Source organism: Schistocerca cancellata, chromosome 4 (genome assembly GCF_023864275.1).
Source record: "Schistocerca cancellata isolate TAMUIC-IGC-003103 chromosome 4, iqSchCanc2.1, whole genome shotgun sequence".
Taxonomy (NCBI): domain Eukaryota; kingdom Metazoa; phylum Arthropoda; class Insecta; order Orthoptera; family Acrididae; genus Schistocerca; species Schistocerca cancellata.
Window position 1 is genome coordinate 903,942,809 of NC_064629.1, and position 19,631 is coordinate 903,962,439.

At 39.8% G+C, this 19,631-nt stretch overlaps 1 protein-coding gene across 1 annotated transcript in view; it reads right to left on the reverse strand.

Annotated features, from left to right (window-relative positions):
* Positions 1-2,162: 2,162 nt before the first annotated feature.
* The window catches only part of LOC126184495 (piggyBac transposable element-derived protein 4-like), a 60,630-nt gene continuing 43,161 nt past the window's right edge, over positions 2,163-19,631 (reverse strand). The window contains exon 3 of the mRNA XM_049926887.1: positions 2,163-2,251. Within this exon, the coding sequence (XP_049782844.1) occupies positions 2,163-2,251 (89 nt within the window). The remainder of the gene's footprint in view (positions 2,252-19,631) is intronic.

The following is a 19,631-nucleotide window of genomic DNA, read 5'->3' on the forward strand; positions in this document are numbered from 1 at the left end:
TATGCCGCCTGTCGGAAATCCCGGGAATTTCTCAGACTCATCTTCAGTTCCTGGGAGTTTCAAATGCCCGACGTGTTAATTGGATTTAGTGCTGAAAGTTGCTGTTAGTTTTTGAACTGCCCTTGTGCAAGGTCCAACAGAAAGTTAATTCATCAGCGACCACGTTTTCCGTTACACGAGTGGAACGGTTCCAAACCTCTTACGGTATTTTATTTACTACCTCGCAATACTTTCAGGTTTTTACGATAATATATGTGTAACACTCATCTATAAAGTGTTCCTATATTTTTAATTATAATGTGTTAGTGGTTCTTTTTTTCGACATGATGAAGTAAAAAACATTTTTGTTCAAAATTTCTTCTAACGTTAGCTGGTTTCCATAGCGGCTGGAGAGAATTTTCTTTTGGGGAGTACCCCCTCATATTCTAGACCAAAAATAGAGATGTCTAGTATTTTTCGGAATTTTTTCTAAAACTTCAGAGTTTCATTAACCAGCAATGCTGTAAGACGGTCAGATAACCTTGAGTTGCCTACTTTCGTGGCGGCCGCTATAACTGGAAAGACATATTTTCTCTCAAATATATGTATACGATGTGTGAGTTCATAATTCTTCACGACCTAAGCAATTGAGCGATTTTGATGAAATTATTTTTTTGTACTTATGGGATGGGGTCTTCTGGATGGTTCTTAGCTATAGTTGGACCCGGTAGGTGGCACTGAAGTCGAGACCCACTTTTTTATTTTCAGACCAATTATTTACATTTATCACGTAAAAAAGAATAATTATAATATTTTAGTATATCAATAGACAAGCAATTCCATTGTGTCGTAGCTTGGCATTGATTTGACATTTTGATTTCGGATTGTTGGGTTCTATATATTGTGTGTATTGTACTTGTGTGCGTACTAAGTGAATTACTTATCAATTAATTCAATACCGACGTAACAAACGAAGTGTATTTGGAATGACATTATGTGAAAATGCGAAAGGTGTGTTGTTTGAATTACAATTTATGTACATGTTCAGTCTATGTAACGTCCTAAGTAAAACTTTTCATTCAGTGTTCATTTGTCTGATTACGATGATGATGTGATGTTTATGAAGAGTGAAATGATTTGTGGAATGTACACAACATGTTTGTATATTCAACTGAGTTATTTAATGATACGTTCCGGCCGTTGTGACCGAGTGGTTCTAGGCGCTTCAGTCTGGAACCGCGCTACCGCAACGGTCGTAGGTTCGAATCCTGCCTCGGGCATTGATGTGTGTGATGTCCTTAGGTTAGTTAGGTTTGAGTAGTTCTAAGTTCTAGGGGACTGATGACCTCAGATGTTATGTCCCATAGTGCTCAGAGCCATTTGAACCATTTAATGATACGCGTTTAATTCATAACTGCCCATTTTTTATGTAACATTTGACTTATAGATCAATACATGAGCAAGCTCGCTGGATAGCAATTCCATTGTGTAGTAGCTTGGCACTGATTTGGCATTTCAATATCGGATTGCTGAGTTCTGACATATTCCGTGTATTGCAATTGTGTGCATAATGAGAGAATTATTTATCGATTAATTCGACATTAATATAAACAGTGAGGTGTATCTGAAATAATATTTTATCTGATATATTCCGTGTATTGTAATAGCGTGGTTACTGAGTGATTTATTTATCAATTGATTGGACATTTATATTTCAAATGAAGTAGTGTGAAATAATATTCTGTGAAAATTTGAACAAGCATTGTTTGAATTATGGTGTCTACACGTGTTCATCTGGATTTCTATGTAACCTCGTGAATAACACGTTTTACTCAGTGTTCATCTGCTAAATTTCGATGATGAAGTGATGCTTGTGAAGAGTTACACAGCATGTAAATATAGTCTACAAATTAATATAAAATAAAATAAATGATGTATTCGTTCCTGATGTGTATGTTTTGTGCGTTTCCCATATTTTGTGAATGTACAGATGTATGCCACGAAGAGCACGAACAAATATTGATTGCCGTGCGCGAAGTGGTCAGGCTGTAAGAAACAACAGAGCGACAGACCAACACCCGCTCTAAATTCGTTCGTCTTACGTTTGAATATGAACTGGACATTGAATATTCGATGCATCCGAAAACTGTTATCGGTGATATGGACAAAGAACGCCAATACTGTCATGCATTAACATTCAAATCAGATGCACCCGGCATCTGTGGCGCGTCAGACAAAGCCGTGCTACCAGCGTAGAATTCATCAACCGAACCTGTGAAAGAGCTTTTGAATGGTATGACTCCGGCTTCTAATTTGTTTTTGGGCAAAGTTATCAAATTCAGTTCGCACTTACAAATGTCGTCTTTTTGAGCAATCAACATTGTTCACAGCAACGGCGGTCTAAATTTGGATCGACATTCAAGAAAGACTCAGTTTACCATCACATTGGCTAATGCATTGTGCGGACCCGAAATTCCCACAAATTTACTTCATGGGCGATAACAACAGCTCGTGGACATCGGATGTCATTACAGTCACACTGAACATATCGAGGAAGGGAAATAGTGGCGCTATTGGAGACATTTTTGACCAATCACAATCAGTTTGTTCCATTGATCGAGACAGTGTCAAGCCGTTTACGGAGTGACACTCACTCGCTCGTCATCAAAAGCCAAAAAAAAAAGCGCCAACTGTAGAGTACGTCGGCCGATTGAACACAGCCACTATAAATGAAGTTGTGTTGCTATATCTGGAGATCAAGTTAGGCGACGAGACATCATAATCCAGCGAAGAGGCAACACAATTCAGATGATTGTAGTCGCACAACATTCGTACGACTCTCTACTTAATGCACTGTTATTCTGGGAAGGAGAGGATGGATATCAGACTAATACGAAACCGCGGCGTCCGTCTACAGGTAATAAATTATCAAAAGGAAAACATATGTCTCTTGTAATCTTGTTTTCAGTGCTTCTTCGTTTGAAATTATTAATAGTTCTGCGTTCAGGCTGACTGGCTCGCTGTGGTAAAACTCAAACATCAGGCAATGAATGGCTTCATTGCTCATATTAGAACGCGTTTCAGAATACATGCGTCACCAGATATCCAGGAGCGATTGCTTAACATAAATAAAGAACTTCCAGATGTATGTGGAACACACATTTGCAGACTACTCACGAGTCAGCCTGGAAGCCAAACTACTGATTACTACAATAGCGATTGCCTGCCTCTTGCATGACTTTATCTCACATACGTATTATTAATTCATATATTCTACCTGTCGAAGCCAACAAAACTGTAAGCGTAATCATCTACTATTCATACCGGATGATTATTCGAAGCAATCAAGACAACCACTTTCTCAGATGTCACCAAATGTTTCATCAGTACATCGTGGACAAGTATGCGAAGATCGAGAGATAGCAACTAAGTTACTTCCGCTTTCATTTAGCGAAGTTGTGTTCAGAGGATTGTATTCATTTGAGAGGTGTTATTGTCGGTATGGTCCTGGTGGAGGTTCGAGTCGTCCATCGCCCATGGATGTGTGTGCTTGTCCTTAGGATAATTTAGGTAAGGCAGTGTGTAAGCTTAGGGACTGATGGCCTTAGCAGTTAAGTCCCATTAGATTTCACACACATATTGTCGGTAACATACATGTTGTTGTTGTGGTCTTCAGGCCTGAGACTGGTTTGATGCAGCTCTCCATGCTACTCTATCCTGTGCAAGCTGCTTCATCTCCCAGTAAGTACTGCAGCCTACATCCTTCTGAATCTGCCTAGTGTATTCACCTCGTGGTCTCCCTCTACGATTTTTACCCTCCACGCTGCCTTACAATAATACATTGGTGATCCCTTGATGCCTCAGGGCATGTCCTACCAACCGATCCCTCCTTCTAGTCAATTTGTGCCACAAACTTCTCTTCTCCCCAATCCTGTTCAACACCTCCTCATTAGTTATATGATCGACCCATCTAATCTTCAGAATTCTTCTGTAGCACCACATTTCGAAAGCTTCTATTCTCTTCTTGTCCAAACTATTTATCGTCCATGTTTCACTTCCATACGTGGCTACACTCCATACAAATACTTTCAGAAACGACTTCCTGACACTTAAATCAATACTCGATGTTAAAAAATTTCTCTTCTTCAGAAACGCTTTCCTTGCCATTGCCAGTCTACATTTTATATCATCTCCACATCGACCATCATCAGTTATTTTGCTCCCAAAATAGCAAAACTCCTTTACTACTTTAAGTGGCTCATTTCCTAATCTAATACCCTCAACATCACCCGACTTAATTCGACTACATTCCATTATTCTCGTTTTGTTTTGGTTGATGTTGATCTTATATCCTCCTTTGAAGACACTTTCCATTCCGTTCAACTGCTCTACCGAGTCCTTTGCTGTCTGTGACAGAATTACAATGTCATCGGAGAAGCTTAAAGTTTTTATTTCTTCTCCGTTGGTTTTAATACCTAGATCGAATTTTTCTTTTGTTTCCTTTATGCTTCCTCAATATAGAGATAGAATAACATCGGGGATAGGCTAAGACCCTGTCTTACTCCCTTCCCAACGAGTGCTTCCCTTTCATGCCCCTCGACTCTTATAACTGCCATCTGGTTTCTGTACAAATTGGAAGTAGCCTTTCGCTCCCTGTATTTTACCCCTGCCACCTGTAGAATTTGAAAGAGAGTATTCCAGTTAACATTTTCAAAAGCTTTCTCTAAGTCTACAAATGCTAGAAACGTAGGTTTGCCTTTTCTTAAGCTAGCTTCTAAGATAAGTCGTAGGGTCAGTATTGCCTCACGTGTTCCAATATTTCTACGGAATCCAAACTGATCTTCCCCGAGGCCGGCTTCTACCAGTTTTTCCATTCGTCTGTAAATCATTCGCGCTAGTATTTTGCAGCCGTGACTTATTAAACTGATAGTTCGGTACTTTTCCCATCTGTCAACACCTGCTTTCTTTGGGATTGGAATTATTATATTCTTCTTGAATTCTGAAGATATTTCACCTGTCTCATACATTTTGCTCACCAGATGGTAGACGTTTGTCAGGACTGGTTCTCCCAAGGCCGTCAGTAGTTCTAATGGAATGTTGTCAAATCCCGGGGCCTTGTTTCGACTTAAGTCTTTCAGTGCTCTGTCAAACTCTTCACGCAGTATCGTATCTCCCATTTCCTCTTCATCTACATCCTCTAGGATTTGCATAATACTTCCCTCAAGTACATCGCACTTCTGTAGACCCTCTATATACTCTTTCCACCTTTAAGCTTTCCTTACTTTTCTGAGAACTGGGTTTCGATCTGAGCTCTTGATATTCATACAAGACGTCCTCTTTTCTCCAAAGGTCTCTTTAAATTTTCTGTAGGCAATATCTGTCTTACCCCTAGTGAGATAAGCCTCTACATCCTTAAATTTGTCCTCTAGCCATGCCTGCTTAGCCGTTTTGCACTTCCTGTCGATCTCATTTTTGAGACGTTTGTATTCCTTTTTGCCTGGTTCCTTTACTGCATTTTTACTGCATTTTTGAGACGTTTGTATTCCTTTTTGCCTGGTTCCTTTACTGCATTTTTATATTTTCTCCTTTCATCAATTAAGTTCAATATTTCTTCTGTTACCCAAGGATTTCTACTAGCCCTCGTCTTTTTACCTACTTGATCCTCTGCTGCCTTCACTACTTCATCCCTAAAAGCTACCCATTCTTCTTCTACTGTATTTCTTTCCCCCATTCCAGTCAATTGTTCCCCTATGCTCTCCCTGAAACTCTGTCCAACCTCTGGTTTAGTCAGTTTATCCAGGTCCCATCTCATTAATTTCCCACTTTTTTGCATTTTCTTTAGTTTTAATGTACAGTTCATAACCAATAGATTGTGGTCAGAAACCACATCTTCCCATGGAAATGTCTTACATTTTAAAACCTTCTTCCTACCGAGCGAGGTGGCGCAGTGGTTAGACACTGGACTCGCATTCGGGAGGACGACGGTTCAATCCCGCGTCCGGCCATCCTGATTTAGGTTTTCCGTGATTTCCCTAAATCACTCCAGGCCAATGCCGGGATGGTTCCTCTCAAAGGGCACGGCCGACTTCCTTTCCCATCCTTCCCTAATCCGATGAGACCGATGACCACGCTGTCTGGTCTCCTTCCCCAAACCAACCAACCAACCTTCTTCCTAAATCTCTGTCTTACCATTATATAATCTATCTGAAATTTGTCAGTATCTCCAGGCTTATTCCATGTATACAAGCTTCTTTTATGAATCTTGAACCAAGCGTTAGCTATGATTAAGTTACGCTCTGTGCAAAATTCTACTAGGCGACTTCCTCTTTCATAACTTAGCCCCAATCCATATTCACCTACTACGTTTCCTTCTCTTCCTTTTCCTACTATCGATTTCCAGTCACCCATGACTATTCAATTTTCGTCTCCCTTCACTATCTGAATAATTTCTTTCATCACATCACACATTTCTTCAATTTCCTCGTTATCTGCAGAGCTAGTTGGCATATAAACTTGTACTACTGTGGCAGCCGTTTGATTCGTGTCTATCTTGGCCACAGTAAGGCGTTCGCTATGCTGTTTGTAGTGGCTTACCCGCAATCCAATTTTTTTATTAATTACAAAACCTACTCCAGCATTACCCCTATTTGATTTTATATTTATAAACCTGTATTCACCTGACCAGAAGTCTTGTTCCTCCTGCCACCGAACTTCACTAATTCCCACTATATCTAACTTTAACCTGTCCATTTCCCTTTTTTAAATTCTCTAACCTACCTGCCCGATTAAGGGATCTGTCATTCCACGATCCGATCCGTAGAACGCCAGTTTTCTTTCTCCTGATAACGACGTCCTCTTGAGTAGTCCCCCCCCCCCCCCCCCCCGGAGATCCTAATGAGGGGCTATTTTACCTCCGAGAGGACGCCATCATCATTTAACCATACAGTAAAGCAGCATGCACTCGGGAAAAATTACGGCTGTAGTTTCCCCTTGCTTTCAGCCATTCGCAGTACCAGCACGGCTAGGCCGTTTTGGTTAGTGTTACAAGCCCAGATCAGTCAATCATCCAGACTGTTGCCCCTGCAACTACTGAAAAGACTGCTGCCTCTCTTTAGGAACTACACGTTTGTCTGGCCTCTCAACAGATACCCCTCCGTTGTGGTTGCACCTACGGTACGGCTATATGTATCGTTGAGGCACGCAGGCCTCTCCACCAACGGCAAAGTCTATGGTTCATGGGGAACTGAAATACCAGCGAAATCGCAAATGCGTCCATACTTCTATCCACATACAATGGCACTTTACGTCTTATGCATGAATACAGACAAGATGCTAAGAATTTCGAGCGCCTTTATGGATGACCAGATTTATTTATAATGTCCACATATACTTACAATTGAGATGAAAGTACAAACATTTTTGTTGGCATACCTATCACCACGACATTACTGCACGTGTGTTCAAGCAAAGGTTAAAATCACTGTTTAATTTAGTATCCAAATAGCACGTTTCGTACCATTAACTTTGTGGTCGTGTTTTACTGTGTGGCAAAAATGAGGTTTTCCACATGCGCGCATCTTGATATGGTTAATCGACAAAATACGACGAGAAGAATTTAATAACATTATTCCAGAAGAAATACTACATAGATCGACTGACGAAAACTTGTTCCATATTGTTACCAGAAACATGATACATGGTCCATCCGGTCTTCTTAATACGACAGTGTCGCATATGGACAATGCAAAACGTATTAAGTTTTTCCCAAAACCATTTTTAGTGACACTATTGTGAACATCAACGGTTATCCACTGTATAGTCGTAGGAACGCAGACAATGGAGGTCATTCACTTACAATGCGAATGTGAAACACTAGTATACACATTGACATTGACAATTAATAGTACCATATTCGCCTCAAAAACTTTCAAAGCTTACATTAATATGGAGTACTGCAGTTCTGTTAAGTCAGACAAATAAATTTGTAAACCCGTTCATAAGGGCAGCGATGTGACAGTACTTGCAGTTCAAACTGTGAATGAAAACGACGAAATAACACGCTAGGAGATGAGCAGATACATCAGCAGCAAGGAATGTGTTTGGTGTATTCTGAGTTGTTCAATACACGAACGAGACCCATTTACTAGGCATCTGGCCGTGCATCTTGAAAACGATCAACGTGTTTATTTCACAGAAGAGAACGCTTTGCAGAGTGCATTCAATGAAACAAAAACCACGCTGACTAAATTCTTCAAATTATGCAAACGAACATATATTTCTGGTCAATTCGAGAGAACATTGCTTTATTCCGATGTGTTCCGATATTTCACATGGAATAAATCTTCAAAGAACTGGGAGCCGCGCAACCGAGGTGACCCGTTTCCGGCCTTTCCTGGCATTTTTGTAACATATTCCATTGAGCCTATTGTACACTGTTCGCCCTAATCAATGTGAGTGCCCTTCTTACGTTTGTTAAAGGTAAACGTTCAAGGAACAACGTCCTTCGATTATTTACGAACTGTGAACGGCCAGTTCGGCGATAGATATCACGACGCATGCCGCGAACTTGAATTGCTGGAAGACCACAAACGTAGGGACATAACGCTTGCTTCATCGCATAAAATCCGTAAGTTTTCCGTCATTTTAATGACGACATGCTTTCAGGCTCAATCATAGAATTTGTGGGATGAATATAAAAATCATATGAGCGAAGATATACTATACAGAATCCCGGAGACAAATCAATATCCTAAAATGGACTACACATCAGATATATACAGCGCGGCATTAATTCTGATCCAAGGTCATTGAATCCTAACTTCAGGTACTCCTATGATCAGTTTGTGTATTCCATGGTATAATTGGCCGCGTGCAGATATTACTGATACTGATATACAGCGAGAACAATAATTCAGTAGCGTCGGTTTGACTACTTTTGTTGCACCCGTTAAGCAGTTGCTGATTGACGAGCAAACAGACATTTACGAGCAAATTATGTTGTCGATTGAAGCCAGTGAATAAGGATTCTTTGTTTTGGACGCGCCACGTGGCACAGGCAATACATTCGTCATTTCACTTAGACTTTCAACAATACGATCCCAAAATAAAATCGCATTAGCCATTCCATCGTCAGGCGTTGCTGCTATATTACTGGAGGGTTGAAGGACAGCATAATTAGCGCTCAAGCTGCCACTGAACGTTAATAACAATGAAAATGAAGCGTGTAACCTCATAAAACGATCCGGTATGAGTAATTTACTAAGAAAATGCGAAATTATTATCTGGGCTATATGTGCAGTGGCTCATAAACATTACTTTAAGGCATTAAACAGAAAGCTGCAAGATGTGAATGCTAATACCAGACTATCCGATAGGGCCAATTGTTATTGTCCGGCCGATTTTTGGCAGACATTACCTGTCATACCACGTTCTATGTATGCGGTTGAGATTAACGCATGCTTGATATAACCCAGTTTGTTGCGAAATGCACAGACATTGCGATTGACCATGGACATGTGAGTACAAGTGGAAAGCGAGACATCAGCAGATACATTCTCCAAACAACTACTGGACATTTGTGATGGTAAAATTCGTTTGCCATAAGATACGCAATTAATTAAATTGTCAGAAAATCTCTGCAACATCTTTACTTCTAAAAGTGAATTAGTCAAAAGCGTATTTCTAATTTAATGAATCAGAAATGAAACATACATTGCTCACTGAACTAGCGATTTTGGCAACTAAAAATGTCAGTGTTGATCAAATCACTTTTCAAATAAAACAAACATTGGGCTGTGAATTGGTATTATTCATACTGATCGACTCTGTGACTGGTTTAAACGAAGTTGTCAGTTATCCAGCTGAGTTCTTAAATTCATTGGACCATCACCAAATAATCTGCGCTGGAAAATTGGTTCACTAATCACTATGCTTTGCAATCTAAATCCAGAAAAACTGTGCAATGATACGCGATTGGTGATCAGACGTATTATGGGAAGTCTCATAGATACGACAACACTGAAAGGAAAATTCAAAATACGGAATATATTTTCCCTCCGTTTGGCCTTAGGAATGACCATAAACACGGCGTGAGGCCAAACATTTGCCGTATGTGGATTAAATCTGAAAAATACAAGTTTCTCACCTGGAAAACTTTAAGTAGCGTCCTCACAGGTCAGCAATCGGTCAGACCTCTATATTTACACACCAGAAGAAACAATGACCAAAATTAATGTATACATGTTTGCACTAAGATAAATTCATTTCAACATTTATTATTAGTTAAATTAGATTTCTTAGATCAATGGTACTCATTATGTAGATAAAAGAGAGTCACTCTTCTCAATTTTTTCGTTATCTAATCACATTACTGTATTTGAGATACTTCATTTACATTCTATTAATTTTTATAGCGAGGTCTGTGGCAGGACAATATGTGCCTACCGGATCTTCTAGTATATATATGTATTTCCAAGGTTTGTTAGTCATGGAAGACAACAATGTAATTAAACCGTTCACTCGATTTATATCATAAAGTTGAACTACTGGCTGACAATCATGTTTTATGCAGTGAAGTGCAAATGACAAACACTGCTGTCCAAAACTGAAGTAACATACCGAAACAATGCAAGATTTGCCCCAAAACAGTATAATCAGGTGATAGTAAAATATAAACTATACACAGAATACAGAATGTAAACAGCTGCAACATGCATACTATAGACGAAAAATTCTTAATTTTTTCCCAACTTAACGGATTTACACACGCATTCCGACTACTGGTTTATGCGCTCAGTGTGTGATGTGACCACCTGTGGCAGCAGTACCGGCCTGACTAACGATGGGGTGTGCTGTGAATGTTGTCATCAATCTCTGCAGCGCTGCTCTCAGGTCTTGGAGAGTGTTTGGTGGATGCTGATGTGATGAAACCGGTGTCCCTGTGTCCCTAGTGCGTCCCAGACGTCCTCTATGGGACTGACATCAAGAGGGCGAGCAATCTACGCCATGCGTGTAATATCTTCCGTTTCCAGGAAAAATTCAACTACCTGTGCTCTACGAGGTCGAGCATTATCGTCCTGCAATACAAAGTCTGGGCCCACAGCATCTGGCACCAACCGAACATAGGATCCGAGGATCTCGTCACGATAACTGACTGCAGTTAAACTTTGCGGATTTAACAGCACAGTTTGATGAAGAGGTGTTAGAGTGGTCAACATAATCCCTGCCCACGCCATTAGAGACCATCCTCCATATTAGTCTCTTTTCACAGTGGTTGGGTCCCGAAATCGTGTTCCACGTTCCTTAAAGATGCGAATCCGACGAGAATGACTGTCCAGGTCAAATCGTGTGTCATCTGTGGAAAGAATATTGGCCCACTATTCCCGTGTGGGTGGCTTGTTGACAGCTCCGCTCTAGACGTTCTCTTCCGTGAAGACGCACCACAGGTGCACATACAACAGGTCTCCGACAATAAAGGCCACTCTTCCGAAGCCTTTTGTACGCCGTTTGCCTCGATACAAAATTCCAGTGGATGCTACGAGGTCAGATGCCAGTTGCCGTGCAGTACTAAGGGGATACCGTCATGCCCTTACAACCAAATAACGGTTCTCTCTGTTGGTGTTACATGTGGTCGGAATCGCCCTGGTCTTAGGGATACATTTTAGATCTTTATAAACTGTCGCCAAATCCGAAAAACAACAAAACTATTCACATTAAGCCATAGGGCCACATCAGTTTGCGACTGTCCTGCTGCCATTCTTCCCATGGCCCTCCACTGCAGAGAGCATGGTAGTTGTCTTCTCTGTGCCATGCTGCACAGTCTGTGACTATGTACACAGTGATTGTGGATCTGGGACTACACGGCAAATACTTTCCCGTTTGACAGGTACTCTGACGTGGTCGTTGGCGTGGTTGTCCAGTGACTAGAATGCCGTCTTCTCAGCAGGACACGACCATGCGAACATCTGTTGACAATTTGTACGATTATATCGTGGATCAGTCTCTGGACGGGGAAACAGTGGTTTGTTGATTTAATTTTGGGCACCAGTACAGACAGTGAGAGAGCTGATACCGTCAGTGCTGATGGTGCAAAGAACCGGTAGTACCTTATTTACCTGTGCTTGTATCCCGAAACTGACAAAATTGGAAAAAAAATGTAGATAATATGTAGATTTAACCAACAAGTTCCTGGGGTCGTAGTATGTCGTCGATAGAACCAAGTCAGTGTAACAAGTATATTTTTGGGTAGGTGCGTAAGGTGGTAGCATTTCTCCGTATTTTTCCAATAGTTTAATAAACCATAATAAACCAACAGGTACGTATAACAGAGGCTTTAGTCATCAACAGTATATTTTCCTTCTCTGTTAGTAACAGTCTGCCAGGGCTGGGGTAACTTTTCGATTTCGAGACTGTAGATTCACGTGGTTTTGAGACGAAGAATGATGTGTCGAACCATATTTGGGGCGCATTTTCATGCGGAAAGGAATTTCCTTGAAGGCTGTTCGATATAGAGCGAAAAACGATTAAATTCAGAGGGCTCAAGATCAGGTGAATAAGATGTGTGTGGAATGACTTCCCAGCCCAATTCCTGTATAGTAATTTTTATCAGTCTAGCAGAATGTGGGCACACGTTATCGTGGAGTATCATCACTTCATGCAGTCTTCCTGATTGTTGTTCTTGGATTGAGTCTGCAACACGTCTCAGTTTTTCATCATGAATGTGGGCACTAATGTTTACAGCCCAGGGAAGCAATTAGTAGTACATCAGACTGTCGCTATTCCACCAGATGCGTATCATTATCAATTTTGGACGCGGGATGGCCGTTGTATGGGGAGTTACTACTTTGTTTCGACTCAACCATTCTCTTTTTTCCTTATGTTAGCATAAATACACCATTTATCGTCACTAGTAACGATACAGGATAGGGATTTCGGTGTTGTTCACAAGCCAACAGACGACAAGCAAGCCACCATCCCATTTTTGTGATTTTGGTTTAGAGCAAGCGGTACCTGTACTTCTGATATTTGGACATTGCCCACTGCGTGCAAATGTTGCACAATCGTGCAATGATCACAGTACGTCACATCTACCAGTTCTCGAGAACACTGACACTGATTATTGTGGCTTAATGCAAGTAAACGATCTTCATCAAACCCAGAGGGTCTGTCTGAGCGTGGAGGGCCACTAATTTCAAAACGTTTCTCCTTAAAACGATAAATCATTTTCATGACGTGCTCTGTCCAATGGAATTATTCGCAGCAACAGCGCAAATGTTTCTGGCGTCCGCTGAACTCAAACAGAACAATATTTGGAAAATGTTCCGATATTTCCATTTGGCTTTCCATTTCCTAGCGTCTGCTACTCCAGTCACTCTCTCCAAAGGACGAAATGACAGTATGTAAACTCATACAGCTACCGTGAACCATAAATAAAAGATGTCAATCGATAACAAAACCCATAGCCACCGGAATACCACCAAGCAAAACAACAACTCTACGAACTTTTACACGAGCCTAACATTTGTATTGATGCTATCGCAACAGATCTCCCATCCCAGAGGATTTAGCTTATTGCCATGGACAATCGTTATCAAGAAAGAAGAATTTGCTGCTGGTAACCATTCATCACAATTTTTGACCCAGCACGCAAAGGAAATGTTAAAAGATGTGAGAGGTACTGATACTGGCTAATTTGAGATCCATAGCCTACAAGAAAATAAACAAGACAAAGGTCAAGGACGTTTGACATACATTTACCAATCAAAAGTGGGAATATTCGCAATAGGGGAGTACGAGGATTTCGTGATTCTCATCATCTGGTAGATAAGTCCGTAGTGATTGCAATGTTGTAGAGGTAGTCCAAGGATGGGAAGGCGTCAGAGTTGCACAGGGATGGGGAACACACAATCCAGATCAGATAAAAGCCATATTGAATATGAGGAAGCGTCTAGTAAAAGAAGATGTATGTATTATCTGACCACGTGATCATGACGTCACTCCTAGATACGAATCCTAAATTTAGAGCACTTATTGACAGAATACATAAAGTCGCACTACGTGATTGGTTCTATGCCATCGTCCTACTGCTCAGGGTCTACAACAGATAGCGTCACATGTGAAAACGACTTACAACTCTTCCATGTTGCTAAATATGTATGATTCTTGGATGTGATGATGATTTCTTCTTATAGTTTGCAGCATTCTGCGGAATGTTATTTTTTTTTTTTTTAGAGAACATATGATTGAGGTTGATTGCGTGGTAATTATATGATTTAGCATCTTACACTTATAGTTCTAGGAAGGATAAAGGAGGAGTTGCCATTTTCATAAAACAAGTGGATAAATGCAAAACTGTAGAAGTAAGCAAATTTTGTGTTGATCAGCACTTTGAAGTTTATGCATGTGAACTTCAGTTAGATAATGTAGTATTGATATTAGCAACAGTGTACAGGTCTCCATTAGGAGACTGGGAGCTGTTCATAAAAAAGTTTGACTCCTTATTGTACTGTCTGTCAGAAAAAAAGAAGTTATTAATATGTGGTGATTTCAATGTAAACCTTCTAAGTAATTCTGATAGGGAAAGTGAACTATAAGTGTTATTAACAACATACAACTTAGAATCAGTGATCAATTTCCCTACACATACAGCTCAGGACAGTAGCACACTAACAGATAATGTATTTTTACAGAAAGAGGATGCAAAACAAACACGTGCTTTCCCTGTGGTAAATGGATTGTCAGACTATGATGCACAACTGATTAACTTACAAAAACTAACAAGGTGTACAGTTCAGAAACCATTAAGTAAAAGTGTGAGGTCACACAACAGATCTACAAGTAGTTTTACACTGTAAACATTATTGTAACAAACTAAGAAAAGTTGTAAGTATATCAAGAAATATGTATGTCAGAGAACAAATTAAGAACTCTGATAATAAAATCAAATGAATATGGAATGTTGTTAGAAGGGACACAGGAAAAGTAACCACTGGGGTAGGTAGTATTACTATTAAAGAGAACAAGCCCATCCTAACCAACTGTACACAAGTATCTAATGTATTTAACAATCATTTCTTAAGTGCAGGAGAAAAAAATTGGTGAGAACAGTTCAAAATAAAAAGCTAGGCAGTACATGGAAGGGTCTGTTTTGAAAAAATTTGGTCAGATTATGTTTCACCTAACAACCTCTTGTGAAATAAGAAAAATTATTAAATCTCTGAGATATAAACGTTCTGTTGGAGTAGATGAAATCTCGAAAAAGATATTTAAACAATGTGGAGCAAGTATAGCTGATGTTCTGAGTCATATATGTAATGCACCATTAGGTCATGGTATTTTCCCAGACAGGTTAAAATATGCCACTGTCAGGCCGCTCTACAAAAAGGGAGACACCACAGATGTCTATAATTATCCGCCAGTATCCTTGCTTACAGCATTCTCATAAATCTTCGAGAAAGTAATGTACTAAAGAGTGGTTAGCCATCTCAACAGTAATGGGATACTTAGTAAATCACAGTTCGGATTTCAAAAATGCTGTTCCACTGAGACAGCAATATACAATTTCACTGTTCAAATAATAGAGTCTTTAAATAGTAAAATGTCACCAATAGGAATTTTCTGTGACTTGTCCAAAGCAATTTATTATGTGAAACATGACATTATGTTACAGAAATAAAAATTTTATGGTATAAATGGCATAGAATATGAGTGGTTTAAGTCATACCTACAGAACAGGAAGCAAAAAGTTTCTTTATATGAGTGAAGTGATTCAAATAACTTTGGCACTTCATCTAATTGGGGTGAAATTACTTTAGGTGTTCCACAAGGTTCAATCGTGGGTCCCCTTCTGTTCTTGATATATGTGAACGACCTCCCTTTCTGTCTGAAACAGGAAGCTGAACTGACACTGTTTGCTGAAGATACAAGCATCATTATTAACCCAGTAAAGAAAAGTCCAATTAAAAAGTGATACAAATAAGGTCTTTGGAAAGGTCATTAATTGGTTTTCTGCAAATGGGCTTGCTCTAAACTTTGAAGAAACACAGTACATCCAATTTTCTGCTGCAAAAAGTACAGTTCCTTCAATAAATATAACACATCAACAGAAGTCAGTAGACAGGGTAGTGCATACTAAGTTTTTGTGTGTACATATAGATGAAAATCTTAGTTGGAAAACTCATATTTTGGGTCTCCTAAAGCGACTAGGTTCAGTAACTTAAGCGATCACAATAATTGCCAATTTGGAGATATAGAAATTATTAAGCTAACATACTTTGCATACTTTCACTCTCTACTGTCATACGGAATCATATTTTGGGGTAACTCAACATTTAGACAAAAAGTATTAACTCTTCAAAAGAAAGAATTATCAGTGGGGTTCATAGTCGCACATCTTGAAGGCATCTTTTTAAAAGATTGGAAATTCTTGAAACAGCATCACAATACATCTACACATTAATGAAATTTGTTCTCAACAACATGGACCAGTTTAAAAACAACAGTGATATTCATGATAATAATGCCAGAAATAAGTAAGACTTACACTATCCTTTGCTCAACCTGTCTTTGGCACAGAAAGGGGTAAAATATGCTGCTATAAAAATTTTCCATAAATTACCGGATGAAATCAGGTGTCTGACAGACAGCAGTAATAGCTTAAAAAAAAACTGAAATCATATCTGAAACTTCCTGGATGATTGAAACTGTGTGCCCGCCGGAGGCTCGAACTCAGCACCTTTGCCTTTTGCGGGCAAGTGCTCTACAATCTGTGCTGGCGAAGCACGACTCATGCCCGGTCCTCACAGCTTTCCTTCTGCCAGTATCTCACCTCCTACCTTCCAAACTTTACAGAAGCTCTCTTGTGGGAGAGTCTTGGTCGGGCACACAGTTTTAATCTGCCAGGAAGTTTCATATCAGCGCACACTCTGCTGCAGAGTGAAAATCTCATTCTGAAATCATATCTTCTTGACAACTCCTTCTATAACATAGATGAATTCTTTAATAGGAATAAATAAATCTATAAATATAGTATATGCATTTTGTGCCATTTAAGGGAGTGAGGTTGTTGTTGTTGTTTTTGTTGTCTTCAGTCCTGAGACTGGTTTGATGCACCTCTCCATGCTACCCTATCCTGTGCAAGCTTCTTCATCCACCAGTAGCTACTGCAACCCACTTCCTTCTGAATCTGCTTAGTGTATTCATCTCTTGGTCTCGATCTACGATTTTTACCCTCCACGCTGCCCTCCAATGCTAAATTTTTGATCCCTTCATGCCTCAGAACATGTCCTACTAACCGGTCCCTTCTTTTTGTCAAATTGTGCCACATACTCCTCTTCTCCCCAGTTCTATTCGATACTTCATCATTAGTTATGTGGTCTACCCATCTAATCTTCAGCATTCTTCTGTAGCACCACATTTCAAAAGCTTCTATTCTCTTCTTGTCCAAAGTATTTATCGTCCATGTTTCACTTCCATACATGGCTACACTCCATACAAATACATTCAGAAACGACTTCCTGACACTTAAATCTATACTCGATGTTAATAAATTTCTCTTCATCAGAAACGGCTTCCTTGCGATTGCCAGTCTACATTTTATATCTTCTCTACATCGATTATCATCAGTTATTCTGCGTCCCAAATAGCTAAACTCCTTTACTACTTTAAGTGCCTCATTTCCAAATCTAATCCCCTCAGCAATACCCGACTTCATTCGACTACATTCCATTACCCTTGTTTTGATTTTGTTGATGTTCATCTTATATCCTCCTTTCAAGACGCTGTCCATTCCGTCCAACTGCTCTTCTAAGTCCTTTGCTGTCTCTGATAGAATTACAATGCCTTCGGCGAACCTCAAAGTCTTTATTTCTTCTCCATGGATTTTAATACCTATTCCGAACTTTTCATTTGTTTCCTTTACTGCTTGCTCAATATACAGATTGAATAACATCGGGGAGACGCCACAACCCTGTCTCACCCCCTTCCAAACCACCACTTCCCTTTCATGCCCCTCGACACTTATAATTGCCATCTGGTTTCTGTACAAATTGTAAATAACCTTTCGCTCCCAGTATTTTACCCCTGCCACCTGTAGAATTTGAAAGAGAGTATTCCAGTCAACATTGTCAAAAGCTTTCTCTAAGTCTACAAATGCTAGAAACGTATGTTTGCCTTTCCTTAATCTTTCTTCTAAGATAAGGCGTAAGGTCAGTATTGCCTCATGTGTTCCAACATGTCCACAGAATCCAAACTGATCTTCCCCGATGTCGGCTTCTACTAGTTTTTCCATTCGTCTGTAAAGAACTGGCGTTAGTATTTTGCAGCTGTGACTTACTAAACTGATAGTTCGGTAATTTTCACATCTGTCAACACCTGCTTTCTTTGGGGTTCGAATTATTATATTCTTCTTGAAGTCTGAGGGTATTTCGCCTGTCTCATACAACTTGCTCACCAGATGATAGGGTTTTGTCAAGGCTGGCTCTCCCAAAGCCATCAGTAGTTCTAATGGAATGTTGTCTACTCCCAGGGCCTTGTTTCGACTCAGGTCTTTCAGTGCTCTGTCCAACTCTTCACGTAGTATTGTATCTCCCATTTCATCTTCATCTACATCCTCTTCCATTTCCATAATGTCCTCAAGTACATCGCCCTTGTATTGACCCTCTATATACTCCTTCCATCTTTCTGCTTTTCCTTCTTTGCTTAGAACTGGGTTTCCATCTGAGCTCTTGATATTCATACAAGTGGTTCTCTTTTCTCCAAAGGTCTCTTTAATTTTCATGTAGGCAGTAACTATCTTACCCCTAGTGAGATAAGCCTCTACATCCTTACATTTGTCGTCTAGCCATCCCTGCTTAGCCATTTTGCATTTCCGGTCGATCTCATTTTTAAGACGTCTGTATTCCTTTTTGCCTACTTCATTTACTGCATTTTTGTACTTTCTCCTTTCGTCAATTAAGTTCAATATTTCTTCTGTTACCCAAGGATTTCTACTAGCCCTCGTCTTTTTACCTACTTGATCCTCTGCTGCCTTCCCTACTTCATCCCTCAGAGCTACCCATTCTTCTTCTACTGTACTTCTTTCCGCCATTCCTGTCAATTGTTCCCTTATGCTCTCTCTGAAACTCTGTACAACTTCTGGTTCTTTCAGTTTATCCAGGTCCCATCTCCTTAAATTCCCACCTTTTTGCAGTTTCTTTAGTTTTAATCTACAGCTCATAACCAATAGATTGTGGTCAGAGTCCACATCTGCCCCTGGAAATGTCTTACAATTTAAAACCTGGTTCCTAAATCTCTGTCTTACCAATATATAATCTATCTGATACCTTCCAGTTCTCCAGGATTCTTCCATATATACAACCTTCTTTCATGATTCTTGAATCACGTGTTAGCTATGATTAAGTTATGCTCTGTGCAAAACTCTAGCAGGCGGCATCCTCTTTCATTTCTTAGCCCCAATCCATATTCACCTACTATGTTTCCTTCTCTCCCTTTTCCTACTCTTGAATTTCAGTCACCCATGACTATCAAATTTTCGTAAATAACATGTAAATAGCAGAAATATTAATCTTTAACTCTCTATTGTGATATATACATAAAATTTTGTTTCATATGTGCTTTCCTTGGCACTTGACACGTTCCATATCATTATGGCTACT